The 17,371-nt window shown below is 38.3% G+C and overlaps 1 protein-coding gene across 4 annotated transcripts in view; it reads left to right on the top strand.

Annotated features, from left to right (window-relative positions):
• The window catches only part of STAU2 (staufen double-stranded RNA binding protein 2), a 172,185-nt gene that overhangs the window by 73,969 nt on the left and 80,845 nt on the right, over positions 1 to 17,371 (top strand). For all 4 annotated transcript variants that reach the window (XM_054634961.2, XM_054634948.2, XM_077186495.1 and 1 more), the window contains one exon: positions 12,341 to 12,648. In XM_054634961.2, coding sequence (XP_054490936.1) covers positions 12,341 to 12,648 — 308 coding nt within the window. The remainder of the gene's footprint in view (positions 1 to 12,340; positions 12,649 to 17,371) is intronic.

Here is a 17,371-nt window from a genome sequence, read left to right as displayed (position 1 = left end):
CAGAGGGATTGGACCAGATGGCCCAACTATGGTCCCTCCCAACCTGACCTATCTGCAGTTCTGAGATTTTGTGATTTATATGGGTTCATTTCTAGCTTTTCTCACAACATCCCTGACTCTGATGAGGTTCTGCTACTGGTAGTTCCTCTCTTCCTTGAGCTTTGTCTATAAGACACAAAAACCCAAGAAACCTTGTTGGTCAAGATTGAATTTAGTTTCACTGCAACAGGTAAAGAATAGGACAGAACTTGGTGAGTTTGTAACTAGATTTTTGCTGTTTAATGTGGTAAAGATAATATAAATAGTACTTTTTCACTTTTTCTTAAGCCCTGGATTTTTCTCTAGAATCGTGTGTAGTTTTGAACTTCTTAAGGGTCCCAAACATTATCTCCCTCAACTAAGGATTGTAGAGACATGGACACACACATGAGCTACCTTCTATTTTTTGCCTATATACATCTGAAAGACATGCTCCTAAAAGCAGGTTTTAAGGAGTTTCAGTAGTGTTCCATTACTTATATGGTCTTCCCACTCACCACAGAGGGACCCAGAGACCTGAGGAATAATTTTTGCTTCAACTTACTCAACAGTTTGCTTGTGTTTCAAGTGGTCTTGGATGGAGCACATGCCATTATGTTTCCCTGAAAGAAAGGATTCTACAGGATCTAAGTCTTCCTATTAATGGCTTCCTTACAGCCCTGTCATCAACCCCCATCAATACTTTTAGATGATTTGTATTTGTATTGTCAAAATCTCTAAGGACAAGATCTGTGAAATATCTTCAAATGTTAGCATCTTAGAGTTTGAGACAGCAGCATAAGACCTTTATTTTTTCTCCTGTCCTTTTAGTATCTTGTAGCAGAGATACTTACAGATGAAAACATGATTTTCTGTTAAACCAACAAGAAAAAACAATCTCTTAGGCTGCTCAAGACAACTTTGACAGTTATACCTTTAAATCCAAATCTAGAAGGAGAACACAAAGGCAAACTCATTCAACAGAAGACAAGATCAACAGAAATTATATTTTAAACTTGTACCAACTAACTTATTTTTCACAGACCTGCTCACAGACCTTTTTTCAGCCACCAGAGCCACAGTACAGAAACAGTTTTTCATTCTGGGACACTTTTGTAATGCTCGAATCCTTCATTTCCATTCTTCTGATCTACAAGTAAATTGGAAGTTGAAAGAGATGGAGCCTGCCAATAGACATAGAGCATTTGTTCAGAGACCACTGTTCTTGGTCTCTTAACCCCCTTTTTTGAGGGTTCCAATCTAGAGGTAACATTAACAATAAACAGGTGATTTAAGTGTATAATAGAAAGTTAGAGGGTTGGAATGAATCTTAAAGATTATCTAGTCCCAACTACCCCTGCCATGCAGGGACGCCATACACTAGACCAGATTGCTCAAGTACTTATCCAGCCTGACTCTGAACACTGCCAGGGTGTTTTGAATAAAAGAAATCACTTCTATGAATGATCTCTCATGCACCTGTGAAGTGCAGGGTTTTTAAAAGGCAATTCCAAACAAGTTCCACAATTTGAGATAAAAAATGTCACATCCTTTCAGGTGTGAATATACTAGTTTATTTATAAGAACAGCACTTTTTGGATGGTGAATTTACTCTTGAAGTTTTTAAAGTAATTTTTTTAAGTTAGGAAGCTTTAAAAGAGGGCAAATGGAGCAGCTTCCTCCCTTTTGTATCCCTCTTAAAAGAGAAATGTACAGTTTGCATTTCTTGTTACCATAAACGTAACTTTCAGTGATCTTCAAAATCTGAGGCTCTGAGATTACTACATCTACCATTGGGCAGCTTTTATTCATATTTCCAGACATTTTATTCTAGGAAAACAATTGTGTCTTGCTAGGCCAGGCTATTGTGCATCAGTTTCCTTTTGCAGACAGATAGTCTTTCTTCATGCACATAATGCCCTGTGTTTCCATCTGAATCAAATAAAACTGGAATAGTAAAGGGAATTTGTATACTTCAGTACAACAGAAAACAAAAATCATAACAGTTCTATATTTTAGTACAGTTGAAGAACAGATTTCATGGTACTCTTACAATGTAGTTTGTTTTTGCTGAGAAATATTCTACAGTTTGTATCCTCCTAATTACTAGCTCAATATATATTTAGTATTGCCTATTAAATATTCTTGAATATTAAATTCTCCTGCTGCCCTCTATCATGTTACTCTTGCATTATCCATGTGGCAAACCTCACTTCTGTTCCTCCAACTCACTGGCAAAGCTTCTTCCCACAGGTTTATTTCTTTACCTGTCTTCTTCATTTCACAATTTCAAAGAAAGATTAAACACAAAGCTATTGGTTTCTTGGTTTGGGATATCTTTGATATTCTTCACATGTGAAATGGCAAGAACATAGAGGTTTTTTCCCTTATGCTTCTGGAAGAGACTTTGAGAAACTGTGAGCAGACCAGATGTATTTGCAGCCCATATAGAAGATGTTTACTGTAAACAGAATCTCATTTATCTCTCTTGATTTAAGTAGTTATCAACAGAAACAAAACATGCAACAAATAAACAATCCTATTGCAAAGTGCATTTTCATGGGAACATATTTTTGTTTTGTATTTCTGGATGGGGTAATAACAAACATCATACAAGATGTGTTCTAGGAGAAACTGTAGATAAGCTATTAAAAACAGTATAAAAATAAAAGTAAAATGTTACTGTGTTTATAGATATTATAATTCAAAGAAGGAAAAAAATGACCATAACTCTTTTTACAGGTTTCCCAATTTCAGGTTTCCATTGTATAGGTTCCTTTACCTATTTCTAACAATTCTGGGAGTCACAAAGTACTGAAAATCCAATAATTTAAAAAAACACATTCAGAGCAATCTTACCTCTCTGTAAAGGACAGACTCTTTGTTTTTCTTGCCTAACATTTTATTACTAGGGATTCGTGCATGACTTTACAGTCTTTGTTCTTTGGAGTACATCTGCTCCTGCTGTTTGTTCACCACCTGAAATCATAACCATTTGTTTGTGACATCACAATTAGTTACTGGGAAGATGATTAGATTGTCACCAACAGATGATTATGATTTCAGATGGTAAATGAGCAGCAGGAGCAGATGATCTCCTAAGGAACAAAGATACTTGATCTCATACAATTGTTCTCAGTGACAAAAAAAAAAAAGAAAAAGGAAAGAAAAAAACAAATAGATATTCTGAAGAGTTTCTTAAGTCTGTAATGAGAAAATTTGGTATTTTTCTGTAAATAACATTCATTTTATTATTTTTAAAACTCTACCTCAATATTAGGTTAAGAAATATAAATTAAGAAATATAAAAAATACAAAAATATTTACATTCAGATCCTTACTTAAAAGTTTCTTCACCAGCTTTTTGGAGAAGATAAATGCAACATAAATTATATATTTATGAAATTTTGCATACTAATACATCTTCACACTGAAGGAAACAAAATTTATTTCTTTCCTTCACACTGAAGGAAACAAAATTTATTTGAACTTTGTAGTTCTGGTCCTCAGTAGCTTCAGAAAGATGTTTTTTTATATAGTCCTCTAATTGTTTGTTTTTCAACTGGGGATTTTGGTGAAAACTTCCAGTAGATAATTTAACACCCCTGTGTTTCCATAGCAGGAACAGAAGTCTACAGTTTTGGAATAAAATTTTTGTGTTATAATTTGGGCATTTTTCATTGGAATGTTAGCATGTTATATTTTGCTGAAATATGTAATTCTTTTTGGTATATTTCAAAGGTGATTTAGAGTGGATGTGTGCATTTTTACTTACTAGGTACTGCTGTTGCATTGGACTTGGCTTTTGAATTGCTTCCAAATTTACTCAGCTTTGTCAATTGTAATGCACTCTTGCTAGGAGTTACATTGATACATCACTCAATGTTTGCTGATTATTGGCCATTCTGACTAGAAACCACAGTAAAGGGATTGACAACACCACTTACTTGGTAAAAGGCCACAGAACAATAGTTTTCCATCTGTTCATTTTGATGTTTTTGTTCTGTTTTGTGGGGATTTTTTAGCTAACAAACCGTCAGGTGAGCCTTATACCATCAATGGAGCAGTTCCTTCAGCTGAGCGATTTGTCTCCACTTTATATGTCTCACAGCCTTGTCTAGCTCTTATCACAGCTGGTTATGTTTAAATAATACCTTGCCTCTGTAACTACTGAGTTGATTTGCTAATTTTCTAATTAAATTTTCTTTCTAACTGAAGATACTGGAAAATTAAATTTAGAAGCAGAGGAGATTTGTTCAATTTTATTTCTTTCCTAATTTACTGAAACTAGGAAATCCATGCTGCATTTGGCATTATTAATAACTGATGTGTTATTTTTCAGTTTCCTCTAACAATGAAAATAATTTTATCCAGCGTAATACCAGTTAAATGCAGCTTACATTTATTTGATAGTTGAAAAAACTTCTAAAACACCTAATATTAAAAAACATATTAACAAAACAGGGAAGAGAGTGTTATTTTTTCTTTGCTGTTTTGAGAACTAGTGACAAGAGCCAAATTAGCATTTTTATGTGCGAGTGGGATTTGGGCTCAACTCTGGAGCATAAGACAACAACTGCAAGTGGTCCTTCTCTATTTCCCACATTTCCCCTTTTGAGATGCTCAGTTAAGTGCTTAAAGTTCTGCAAGGTTTGCATCTTCAGAGATGATGATTTCTGTGCTGAGTTTAGAGTGCAATATGTGTTTATAAAGAGCCTAGTGTTTTAAGCATGTGCCCAGAGCATTGGAGAATTAGTTTCCTTCTTCAGCAGAAGGAGAGTATTCATGGAGTGCAGAGTAATCTGGATAATGGCAGCTGCCTTTTGGAGATGTGTATCTAATATGATTTGCAGCCAAAAAAGGAACAATGAAATGCTATTAAAATATAGGAAGTTCACAGGGAAGGAGTGATCTAAAGTAATCATGACTGTAGTTTGCCTGTTGATTGAAAGTCTTGTGAATGAAAATGCAGATGTGTATTCAGGTGTTCTCTGGCTGGTTTACAGGTATTCTGCCTATTTTAGATACAGATTAAAAAGAAAGAGTAGTGAGAAACCTGCTGCCTGGTTGTTGAGTTGTACAGATTGTGCATATGTGAGAAATACAGACTTGGGCTATGAGATCTGTGGTTTGGGTGCCCTCAAGACAAGAAGAAGCTCAAGTCACCTGTCTGAGAGACTGCTTAGCCATCAAGCTTTTGATGTATGAAATGTATAAAGAGGAAGCAGCCACCATGGCAGGAGACAGCCAGCTCTATGGATAGAGATGATTTCAGATAATGCATCCTTTTGTTTTTATCAGTCTCCTAAAAGGCTGATATGAACTGCATTTATTCAAAGTTGCTAGTCTATTCCTTTAGAAAAATCTGCACATGAAGCAGAAATGCAGAGCTCTTTTTTGATGTTAATTCTCCAATTCAAATTTAATTATGTAATTATGCTAAGTATCTGCATTTGGTATTCTGTCTTCAGGTGAGAAAATGGAGCAGTAGCACATAATTCACCTCAGTATGGTGTTACTCTAAGTACTTTGACTTTTCTCCTTTTCCAACACCCTTCCCTCCAACCTGGAACCCACCATGTACCTCACCCTTAGTCTAGGATAATCATGTCCTTGGAAAAGTGAATCTCCTGAAGTGAAACTTTATTGCTGACAGAGCTAAAACTTCATTCTCCACTCTTTCCTTCATGCCCTTTCAACATCAAACACGGCTTTCTCCTCTGATTTCCTCCTCACTCATACATTTGCTGTGCTTGTTGATGGCCCCCTTGGCCTTCTTAGCATCAGCAGCCTCTCTGTCCTTGTCTAGTAGATCTGCTCATTATTTCTTCTCTTCTCCGTGTGGGTCAGGCCTTGTTTTCATCATCACCATTCTCATTCCCCTCCTAATCTGTTAATGAATGGTCTTGCCTGCACAGGTTGCCTCCAGTTGCACTCAAGCACTCTCCTAAATTGCTTTACCCCCACAAATATCACTTTCTAGCAGCTGTTACACGCACCTTGATCTGCCAGCTCACTAGCTTGATTTGCTCCTGCTCCAAATTTGCTGATCCTCTTTACTGCTAAGAATACTGACCTTCCTTCTGTATTTTGCTTGCTTTTTTCCTGAACCTGCTCAATCTTAATCTTTGGGTATGTATTACATGGACATATTGCTGGAAAATTATCATGCAGGAATTATCATGTAAAACTTACAGTGTAGATGTTTCATCTGTCTATTGGAATAAATCAGAATATCCTGTAGAAATTCCCCACTGCAAACACTATGTCTTTTTTTTAACCAAAATCTTATGTATTCAAGCAGGAGTGAAGCTGGGAGAGAATTCAAAGGACTTTCCTCATGTTCCTTAAATGCCAAATGTATACAATTTAAGAAATGCATACAATTTAAGTCCTGCAATACTGCAATTTCTGTTTTGGCCATACAGAAAATAGTCCAGTGCAATTAGGGATATCAAGACCTAATTTCATGAAGAACTAAATAGTATATACTTCAGTACCATGGTTATTTTAAGGTTAAACAAAGCTTGTGTTTTAATGAGCAGCTTTATATAACATCAGTTTGTTTAAGGTCATGTAGACAAGATCTTTTGACTGAAAGACATTGTGTAATGACAGAACATTTTTTCATGTCTGAATATTGCAGTAGCTGGTGACTTAGAAATACCACAGATAGCTGTGTTAAGTAAGTAATGATTGCAGCTTGGTATTTCAAGCCAAGATTGTGTGTAGACAATTGCAGAGAACATAATGGCCATACTATTTGCCTGTTCAATTGTCTGACTGACCTTTTCTGAGTTCCTACTGAGGTAATGAAATTTGAAAATATTCTACTATATAAATAGCCTTTTACACTGAGTGGGGTAAAAAACCATCATTTCTTCTTATTATAATATTTACATTTTTCAGTCTTGTTATTGAAGTAGTTATTTGGTTTTGTAAATTCTCTCTTTTTTCTTTTTTTTATGTCATTAGATTTGTAATGGGCCATATTTTAGGGCCTGTTGAGAACCTGCCAGTTCTAGGGAGTAATTATTGTGTTTGAGTATCCCCCATACCTCTTAAATTCTTGTCCATTTTAATGTACAAAATTGTGAAATCAGGATTAGATCCAGTTCTAACTTTTCCTTCTTAGAGCCTTACTACAAATTTTTTCCCTGTACTTTATGGACCACATTATAAGAAGGCTTTATTCAATGTGACTACAGATAGCATAATCTGAAAGAAAGATTTTTGATGATTATCTATCAAGTATTTTATTCTGTTCCAAAAATACTGATTATTTCCTTATGAACAGTCTTTTCTTCATCTGGTGATGGGTTGTTTCAGATACTAGGGTGCTAAACTTAATTCATGAGCATATCATATACAGAATTATATCATTGTTTACTCTGCATCATTGCACAAGACATGAAAACTCCTTTGTGCCATGTCCCATATCACTGATTGTAGTGCAGGGAAGAGCATGTGCTCTTCAGCAGGGTCAGGGGAAGTCATATTGCAGCTGGCACTGCTTCTGACACATGAACAAGTACAGCTTTTTTGTAGGATAAGCAAAAATTGGGGGAGAAAACTGTATTATCCAAGAAAGAATAAAGTTGTGGTTTAGACCAAGTATAAATGTGAAAAGTTAGTGAGTGCCTCTGAACCAGAGAAGTCATTGAGTGAAGGCAGAGGAAGAGTATCCCTACATTACTGATTAAATATAGAAGAGAAAAGTAGCACTGACATACATATATATATATATGCAGCTTGACAACACAAGCCTGATTCTGTAGGCCATCTTGTGGAGTTGAATGTTAAAATTGAAATCTCAACTTATAATGTTTTCTGCTCTTCCTGAGAGAAACAGAAAATTGGAAATAGGACACCAGTGGTACCTGTGTAGGCTCTAATAGCTGTGAGTGTGCAGGCAATGCTGTCATCACTCTGAACTTTTCTTAATTTAGTAGCCCACTGCTGTGGGTAACTTGTCACTGTTCCTGTATCAGCAAATTCCATTTTTGCAGAGTCTTATTACATTGAGGCTTGTTCAGTAATATTGTCAGTTGTTCTTCACCCCATTACCCATGCAGACAGTTTTCTAATGGTTACTTTTGTTTATCCAAACTCTAGGAAGTGGAGGACCCATTTGTAGAAATGTCCCCCTGTCTTCCCAGCCAAGGGGACACTGAAGAGAAAGAGTTAGGGGTAAAAATAATATCTCTCAAACAGAGATTTTAAAGATTGTCTCTATTATAGATGCTGTGAAAAAAAGGTACAATCAAAGCACTGAGATGACATTTCCAGGGCAAGGCTTGTGAGGGTTTGTTGGGCCATCTTATATCTGATTCACACATTTACCTTGGAGTCCAAGCTATTTTGCTATTATCTGGTATGTGACAGCAAAAGTAGACAATGGAAGATGAAGAAATTTATTCTTAGGTAAGAAAGGTCTTTGGTGTGTTTTCATAGACTTCAGAAGATTGTGAGAGACTGCAAACAATTACTGCCAATGATGAGTAAGACATGTTTTTTAAATGTTAGTGATTACATTGCATAGCTAGCCTGCATATTTTTGTAGCACATTTGCCCACAGGTTTAAATAATATAAATGGAAATTATTTTAACATGTTTCATAAATGTGCCTCAAAGTTAATGTCCACCAGAAGGTGCAGTGTTGTTCATCTATTATAGATCCTGGGACTCCTAATAATTATGATTCTTCCTGGGGAGTATGGTGAAGCTTGTATGGGATAAATATTTAATGGACCCAAAAGTCTAAGTTTTTTTCTTAGCTGAAAAGTAAAGATGAATTAAAATGTTTGCCTGGAGGTGTTCTTCTGCAATGCATAAAGGTGTTAGAGGATAGTATTACTCTTTCCCCTGCTTTTTAATCAACTGATTGTTAGAGGACAAATTAAGATAATTTCTCAAGGGTTCTTTTGTTCTTGCACTTAATCCTCTGTTGTTGTTGTTTTATCCCTTGTCATTTGATAACTCTACTACTGTAACTAAATATATTTATACACTTTCCTATAATACAGCAGAGTTGAAGTAAGCAGGCAACAGTGAGGAATGATATATAAAATAATCTCAGTAATACATTAAAAATAAATAATGAATTACAATTAATGTATGTTTTATAGAAGTTTTTAAAGAGACCAAGTTTTTATTGGCCTTTTAAAACATGTTTGTAAGAAGCTTCATGAAACATAGGCCCTGAATATAAAAAGTTAATATCTTGCAACTACATTAATGTAATGTCTAGAATATTACATTACTTTGTTTCCAGAGATAATCAATGATAGTAATATAATATCTGCCTCTCAGAGCCAATGTATGATTTAAATTAATTATTGCTTATAAAGCACTTTGAAGTCTTTAGCAGTAAGGTGTTGCAAAGTGTAAAAGTACTATTATTAATTTAACATCACCATTAAAGTCAGTACTTTAAGAGCATTTGCTATACTCTGCTCAATATCTTTCTATTCATCATATGCTGCATATTAGTTATTTTAACATTTAGAAAGCTTAGTAATCTGGAAGTATTCCAAACCATTGTTCCAGACAGCAGTTAGATATTTGGGTGGATCATGTAAAAACAGTGAAATGGCTGAGAAAGCATGTAAAATGTTTGTTTTAAGTAATATTACATCAATGGAACAGACATCTGCAGCACTGGACTTGATTTTAAACTTCTTTAAACTTTTTTTCAAGTTAACATTGTACTATGTTTTTCTAAAATTTATTAGGGGGGCTAATATCATGTTATTTCTAAACAAGTAGACTGTTTTATCTTTTGTTCAGTTTACATTTCTGTTTCTGAAATATTCGTGGGAAATCAGATTTACAGTGGGCAGTTCTTAGGAGGTGGTGGACACCTGCCACTCAGTATTTTTACTGCTGTTTGGTTTTGTAACCTAACATCAACTACCAAGATCTGTATTATCTTTTTTTTTCAATTTTCATTAATCTTACATCTTGTGTAAGTAAGACTTTAAAATCCAGGCAGAGGTAGGCCTTGGAGGTTACAGCCTCAGGAAAAGTGTGTCAAGTCTCTCTTCTCATATAGTGATTATGTGCCATAAAATAATGCTGTGTATTTACACAGTTGTTAATCTATTAGATTATGTTTGAAATTGTCCCAGACGGAGAAAAAGAAATTTTAGGGATCCTATCCTCCATCTTCCCCAGCAGCATTGTCTTGAATTTGTGCTTAGCTCAGGAACTCAGTGTACTGCCTTTGGAGCCAGTTCTAAACTAGGTAAAAGCAGCCTCAATGTTCAGGATCCAACCAGACTCCCCAGCCCTATGGAGGTAGGTGGAGAGAGCAATCACGTGAATAACAGATATGTCTTTGTAAATTATATAAGCAGATGTTCCAGATTTCTAAAAGCAATATGAATTTAAAAGCCAAATGTACGAGTAAATCAATTAAAAGATTCACCTGTAAGCAGTTTGCTGAGTCGGCACTGAGGAAGTTCCATTTTCACCATGTAGTTGAAAATGAGGATATTAATTACAGGTAATATTTTCTGAGTCTTCTTGCGGTAGACATTTTATTTAAAAGTACTACTTGCACTTCTAGGATTAAAGGAATCTTTCCTAGGTACTGGAAATTAATTTCCTCCTCTTCTTTGAATTTATTCTGCTTTCTGAGATTAATTTAATATGTACTGCAAATGAATTAAACATTGAACCCTTTGATTTCTCTTGGGATTACTAAATCAGTTAACAAACAGGTTTATTATCCCTAGCATGAAATGCCATATGGCTCAGGTTCACTCATATTATATGCTAGAAGATTAAAGTATGTTCTTAATATGAAATTACACATTTCAAGCTCATTTTCTGATGCATTAATAATAAGAAAAAGGTTTCCCTCTAGTATCAGCCAACTGGTTATTTGTGTTTCCAAAAAATGCTTCATTGTGTAAGAAAACTAGCAAACTTCAGACTTAATTCTGCACATTTCCATGCACAGGACTATCAGCAAAACTGATCAAGTATGTATTTCTGTTTCCAAGCAGGTTTAGGGTTGAGATATTTTCTGAAAAGGTATTCAAAATGTTTAAATGTAGATAAATTATCCCTAATTTACATCTCACTGGAAATATTTAGAATTTATTCACATAAATAAATCTAGCTTTTTCAATGTTCACCTTAACTCCTGTTGTGTTGCGGTGCGATGTAAAAGCCTGTCCATGCCAGTTCATTCCCCAGGTGTGCCAATAACCTCTCTCCCTTTCCTCCCCTTGCCCCTGCTGTCTGCTGTTCATCAATCACACTATGCCCTTTCTGCAATGCCAAGATTGATGGACAGCAGTCAGCAGGGGGCAAGGGGAGGGGAAGGGAGAGGTTATTGGCACACCTGGGGAAAGAACCGGGATGGACAGGCTATTATATCGCACCGCAACACTGTTGATATTAAGTAGGACACATATATGCTTTCCTTTTTCAGTATAAATGTTCTCAAAGGCAAGTAACTATTTGAAAACTGTAGGATAAAAACTATAGAATATGCAGCTAAATAAATAAATAAATTCCTTTCCACTGCAGAGCAGTCAGTCACATCAGAATCGTTAGCACAGTAACACTGGCTGCAGGGTAATTTAAGATTTTTTAGCCCCAGGCTGCTGTTGTGGTTCAGCAAACTCTTTAAGCCAGCACTCAAGGCAATGCTGCTACTGCAAGGAACCACACTGCCCTTCCAACAATGCTAATGACAGAGGGTAGAAGAAATGTACAGTTCCCACGGAAACCCCCTGAGAACAGCCAATACCTCCAGCACCTTGTTCTCAGGGATGTCCCTACATGGGCCTACAGGTGCTGGTGCTGGCAAGAGAGTAGCTGGGGAGTACAAACACCAGCTGTAGGTGGGAGAAAAAAACTAAACTACTTCTGGTGGCAACAGTGCTGATATAGACTAGTTTCAATTATTTGTGAAAAAATAGCCTAAATTACTGTATCATATAGGAGGTAGAAGAATGTAGGGAAATAATGATTGTGCTACTATTTTGAAGTAACATCTGTTCCTCATGGTTTGTAGGTCTCCAAACATTTTTTGTTCTTATTGTGTGTTCTATGCTAGCCACGGTTTAGTTTTAAAGTTAAGGTTTGTACCATTTTAAAAGAGTTGGGGAAGAGGAAGAAGAGGGCCCCTTCAGATCTGCTTTGTTTCTAAATGTATTAGGTGACTTCATTTACAGTTACTGTAAAAAAAAAAATTCCTGCTTCTAAATTCTTACTTTGTTTTTCACTGTAAAATATGCTAATGAAAATTGTCTACATGTCAAACCCATTCTAAAGTAATGAGAATGATCTTTGGTTTTGTTTTCAGCACCAAAGGGAATACTCCATCTCTCTCCTGACGTATATCAAGAGATGGAAGCAAGCCGCAACAAATCAGCCCCTGGTACCACTGTAAGCTATATGCCATCCAAAGAAATGAGCCAGACTTCTAGCTCTTTCTTCAGCATATCTCCTACCACAAATAGCACGGCCACCATTGCCAGGGAACTTCTCATGAATGGAACGTCCCCAACTGCCGAAGCCATAGGTCTAAAAGGAATATCTCCTGCTTCCCCCTGTTCTACAGTGCAGCCTTCAAAACAGCTGGAATATTTGGCAAGGATTCAAGGCTTTCAGGTATGGGAGGGGGAAAATGAAGCTCTTCAGCCAGAATCGTAGCGTTGCCATCAAGGTTTCACTCTTGCCCTCTTGAATGAGGGCATGCATGTAACTTATCTTGTAAAATTAGCTGGTGTCTGAGGCAGTTTCTGGGTCCAGGAGATACAGATTTCCACCTTACATTTATCCTACTGCAGGCCATCTTTCTCTGTTATGTCTCTTCTCCTTAAATAATTACAGGCTTAAATTATGCTTTTAACTTGCACTTCTTTGAGAGTCTTCACCTCTTGGTTTCTCCCTTCGACTCTGATCCAGAAGCTACTGATGCACCACCTTACCTTGGCATTTGTCTTCTAGGCCAGGTCATTCAAGTAGTTTCTTTGCTTCCCACCCTTCACTTCTTAAATGTAACCTGATGTTTCAGTTTAGGAATGGTTCTATTCAATTTAGTGTCCCACTGACTCTCTCCAAATCACTGCCACTCACTCACTCTCCCCTTCCCACTCCCATCTCTCCTTGTGGTGGGCTGGAGAGGAGAATTGGAAACAAAAAAGGTAAATGTCGTGGGTTGTGATAAGAACAATTTACTAGAAACAGCAATGGGATAAGGAAAAGAACAGTAACAGCAACAATGCAAATGACAGAAGAAATGAACAATTCCCATGGAAACCCCCTGAGAACAGCTAATACCTGACCACACCCTCTGCCATGCTTACTCACCTGGAAGAGACTCCCTTCCCCAGACATGGCAATGACATGAGGTGGTATAGAATAATGTCCAGGTCCTAGCCATGGCCCCTCCTGGCACTTGCAAAAATTAACCCTGTCCTGGCCAGAACAAGGACATTATCCACCCCTTGTTCTATACCATCGTGCATGCCCAGATCCTACACATTCCAGTTACATATATGTATATGCAAGCAGAGGTATCATTTCCCTAGTCAATGGCTGTTCCTCCAAGATGTCTGCTGAGTTCACTTAGTCCATGGCTGTGGGTTCTATCCATTGATGTCGCAATAGGACACAGAATGAACAACACGCACAAGCTGAAACGTCCAAGGTAAAAAGAAGGAAGTTTATTTTCAAACTCCAATATTTATAGACTTTCAAAAGTGACCATGGATTGGAGGATGAAAATGCCACCTCTCCAGCCACACTGGTCAAACCAACAGTCCATCAAATTTCTTCTCCTCCAGAAAGGAATGCAAAACAATCATTATTTACATGAAAAGTGTGTGAGAAACTCCATTACAAAAATGTAAACATCAGAAGGCTTAGAAGAACTTAGAAGAACAGGGTGAAACATCATAGATGTCTTTCAGGTCAGGAGGGCTGGTGTGCTGTTGGCTGGTTGCAGGCTGCATCACGAGTTCACTACTGGTGCATCTGGAGCAGTCCATACTCCTTGTCCATCACAGTTACAGCATACAGTGTCATTCAGCAACCAATGTTACACAATTCAACAGCACAGACTGTTCTCACCCAAAAGTCTAAATCCCTGGAGATAGTTCATGATGATTTCCAAGATCCCTGAGCTTTTGGGGTTTCCTATTCAAGCTGACTGTATGATTAGCACAGTTCACTCTATGTAGCATTAGTGGCATGACATGTGGAAGAGACTTTGTCTTGAAACATACAGCCCAGCACGGCAGTCAGGGGACCAGAAGAAGCTGTGCTTCAGTGTCAGTCACTTCTGAAACAGCTTGAACCCCTTTTTGGGAGGCCAGTATCCCTTTTTCAGTTGTGTAGCAGGCCTTGGATCCTTTGTATCCCCAACTCCAGAATCCCAGGAGTCATCCTCCAGTGTCCCCTGGTACTTTTTGGCAGAGGCTCCAGGAAGGATCATTCTCCCCAGCTGCAGTATAGAGAGCACAGTTTTCACGTCTTGTCCTGTCTGACCCAAGAGCTATTGCATTAACAATCTCTTTCTTAATTTGTTCAAAAGCTTGTTTTTCAGGACCCTTCTTAAAATAACTCATCTTCTGCATCATAAGATATAGAGGGCTTTCAGTCTGATCAAGCTCTGGAATATGCATTCTCCAAAAGCCCACAGCTCATAGGAAAACCTGTATTTGCTTCTTGTTGGTTGGTGGGGACATAGATGCTATTTTGTTGACCATGGCCATTAGAATCCAATGACATCCATCTTACCATTTTATTCCTAAAGCCTGGATTTCCTGGCAGGTCCCTTGACCTTACTTTGCTTTAAGGCAAAACCAGCCTTCAAGAGGATTTGGATTATCTTCTCCTCTTTCTCAAAAACTTCCTCTGCTTGGTTGCCCCACACAATGATGTCATCAATATATTGCAAGTGTTATGAAGCCTCACTCTCTTCCAGTGCAGTCTAGATCATTCCATGGCAAATGATGGGAATTGTGCTTCCACCCCTGGGCAGCTGGTTCCAGGTGTACTGAATGTCAGTTTGGGTCCTTGAAATACCCACTCCTGAGGCAGTCTATGCCAAGGATGCACAAGGCCTCTGGCCCATCACAATGGGGTGGTTTTTCCATTCATTCCTGCAAGACCCCAGAACTCACTTGACAAGTCTTTTAAAAGGATTTGCAGGTTTTTTTATGTACCCTGAATTAGATGCAAAGGAGAAATACCAACACGGTGTTCTCAAGAGATGACAACAACAAAAACTTTACTGGCAAATTTCAGAAAATCAGAGAACTTAAGCAAAAGTTTAGAGCAACTTTCAATCAACATAAAGCATTTTGCCAAGCCTTAATTTAGCAAACTCCAAGCCTGATCAACTTAGCAAACTCCAACTAATCCAAGTTTAAGTTACTCAAACTTTGAGAAGAAGGCATTATAAGAAGGAGAGGAAAGAGAAAGAGAGAAAATATGCAGAAAAGAATGAATACAGCTACCACTTCTTGCTTCCAGTGGTCTTTCAGCTGATATAAAATCCAAGGGAAGGTAGGGTCAAGATATGTGCTTGCCTGGTGTCCTGGCTTAAGTACCCTTTGGCTTTCCTGGGCCCTTCCTCCAGATGAGACTTCTGGTCTGGCAGCCACTCAGGAGCTGGGTTAGGGCTTCAGAGATGGGATGAGGAGCATTGCCTCCAGTGTGCCTGTAATTGGCAGTCACTATGGGGCTGGGATGCAGGCTTTAGAGGATGAGGTTTGTGGAGCAGGGTACTGCCCCACCAGGGCAAGGCCCAACCTGCCCCTTTGCCCACATGCACCCCCAAAATGTTTTGAGCAAGCAATCTCCTCCAGTCTCTTCACAATACCCAGTCAGGTTCGGTACATCTTCCAGTACAGGCAGCTCTTGGGATCTCCTGTCACCCCAGAAACAGATTCTGCCCCTACTTATCTTGGTAGCATGAGAGTACGTGGTGCACTGGTGTCAAGTAAAGCATTAAACTCCTGTGGGTCTGCTGTGCCAAGTCATCAGATCCACACAATCCAAGAGATCTGATTGTCCCTTTCCTCCACATTGCTGGAGTCAGGACCCTTCCAGTTCTGGTCATGGTATTTGTTGCTCACAAATTTGAACTGAGGGTACTTCAAGTGGATTCAAGCAACATCAGCCCTCTTGTTCTGTCTGAGTATTTGTCTGCTGGAAACTGGAGTAGCATTTATCCTTGAAGGATTTTCTGCGGTGGTTGTTTTTCCTCTCACATCATGTACCCATGCTGCTAGGGCACAGGTGGGCTTTCCATTCCACTTCCTCATGTCCTTTCTATGGTCATGCAAGTAAAACCACAGGCTACCTTGTGGTCTGCACCCTCTCTCTCTAAGCAGTCCTTACCAATAGAAAGGACTCTGGTCCATACTGGCGGGCCATGGGACCATGGCCATGTCCTCTCTAGCTTGTTCAGGTCTTTCAGATCTGTCTGCCATCTTGGACAGTCTTGCACAGCTGAGGGGCAGGTTGGCAGGGAGGCAAATACATGATCTTCATATTGCCAGTCAGGTAGTCACCTGAAGCACTGTTTGTTCTCCTTTCATTGCCATTAATGTCAATGCATATGATGATGGAGTGCTCTGCACAAACTTCCACCACATGGACTGTGTACACTGGACCTCATCTGGAGCTACAGAGAGCTGCTCTTTAAAGTACCTTTAGCACAGCTAATGCTCTCAGGTACTTTTCTCAATAGCATTCCACCTGCTTGGACACACTATTAGATCATCCTTGAGAGAACACCCTTCCCTCTGCTTGACAGGAGTCACTTCCAGAAGCTGAGAGTTTCTGTCCTCTTCCCAATCTCTTTGTCAATACCTGCATCCTGTGACAGGGATTCCAGTTGCTTGGCTTTATTACAACCTAGTTTCATACTGTGGGACACAATGTCCCAGCAGAGGAGCAGCCAGGTCACCAGGGGCTTGCCTGGCTGGTGGCTGATGTATTTTTGCTCACCTGGTGTAGTGGTCAGATGCCAAGCACCCACCAGAGCCACTCTCTCCTCTGCAGCTGGATGGGGGAGAGAAAATATAATGAAGGATCCATGAGTTGAAGTAAGGATTGGAGAGATCATTCATCAAATACCATCATGGGCAAAACAGGTACTCCCCAATGCTTATCAATTTAGAGATATGCATTGAATTTATTACTAACAAAATCAGAGCAGGATAATGAAAAATACAATAAGAACCTTGAAAACACCTTCCCCCTGTTAGAAATGAACTAACTTGTAGATACAATTAAATGGGGACAAACTTTTGTCAAAGTAAAAGAAAACTGTTTATTAGTAATGATTTAACTGATTAAACATATTCTTAACATATTA

Source organism: Agelaius phoeniceus, chromosome 1 (genome assembly GCF_051311805.1).
Source record: "Agelaius phoeniceus isolate bAgePho1 chromosome 1, bAgePho1.hap1, whole genome shotgun sequence".
NCBI lineage: Eukaryota > Metazoa > Chordata > Aves > Passeriformes > Icteridae > Agelaius > Agelaius phoeniceus.
Note: the sequence above shows the minus strand (reverse complement) of the source record. Positions and strands in the feature narration are given on the sequence as shown.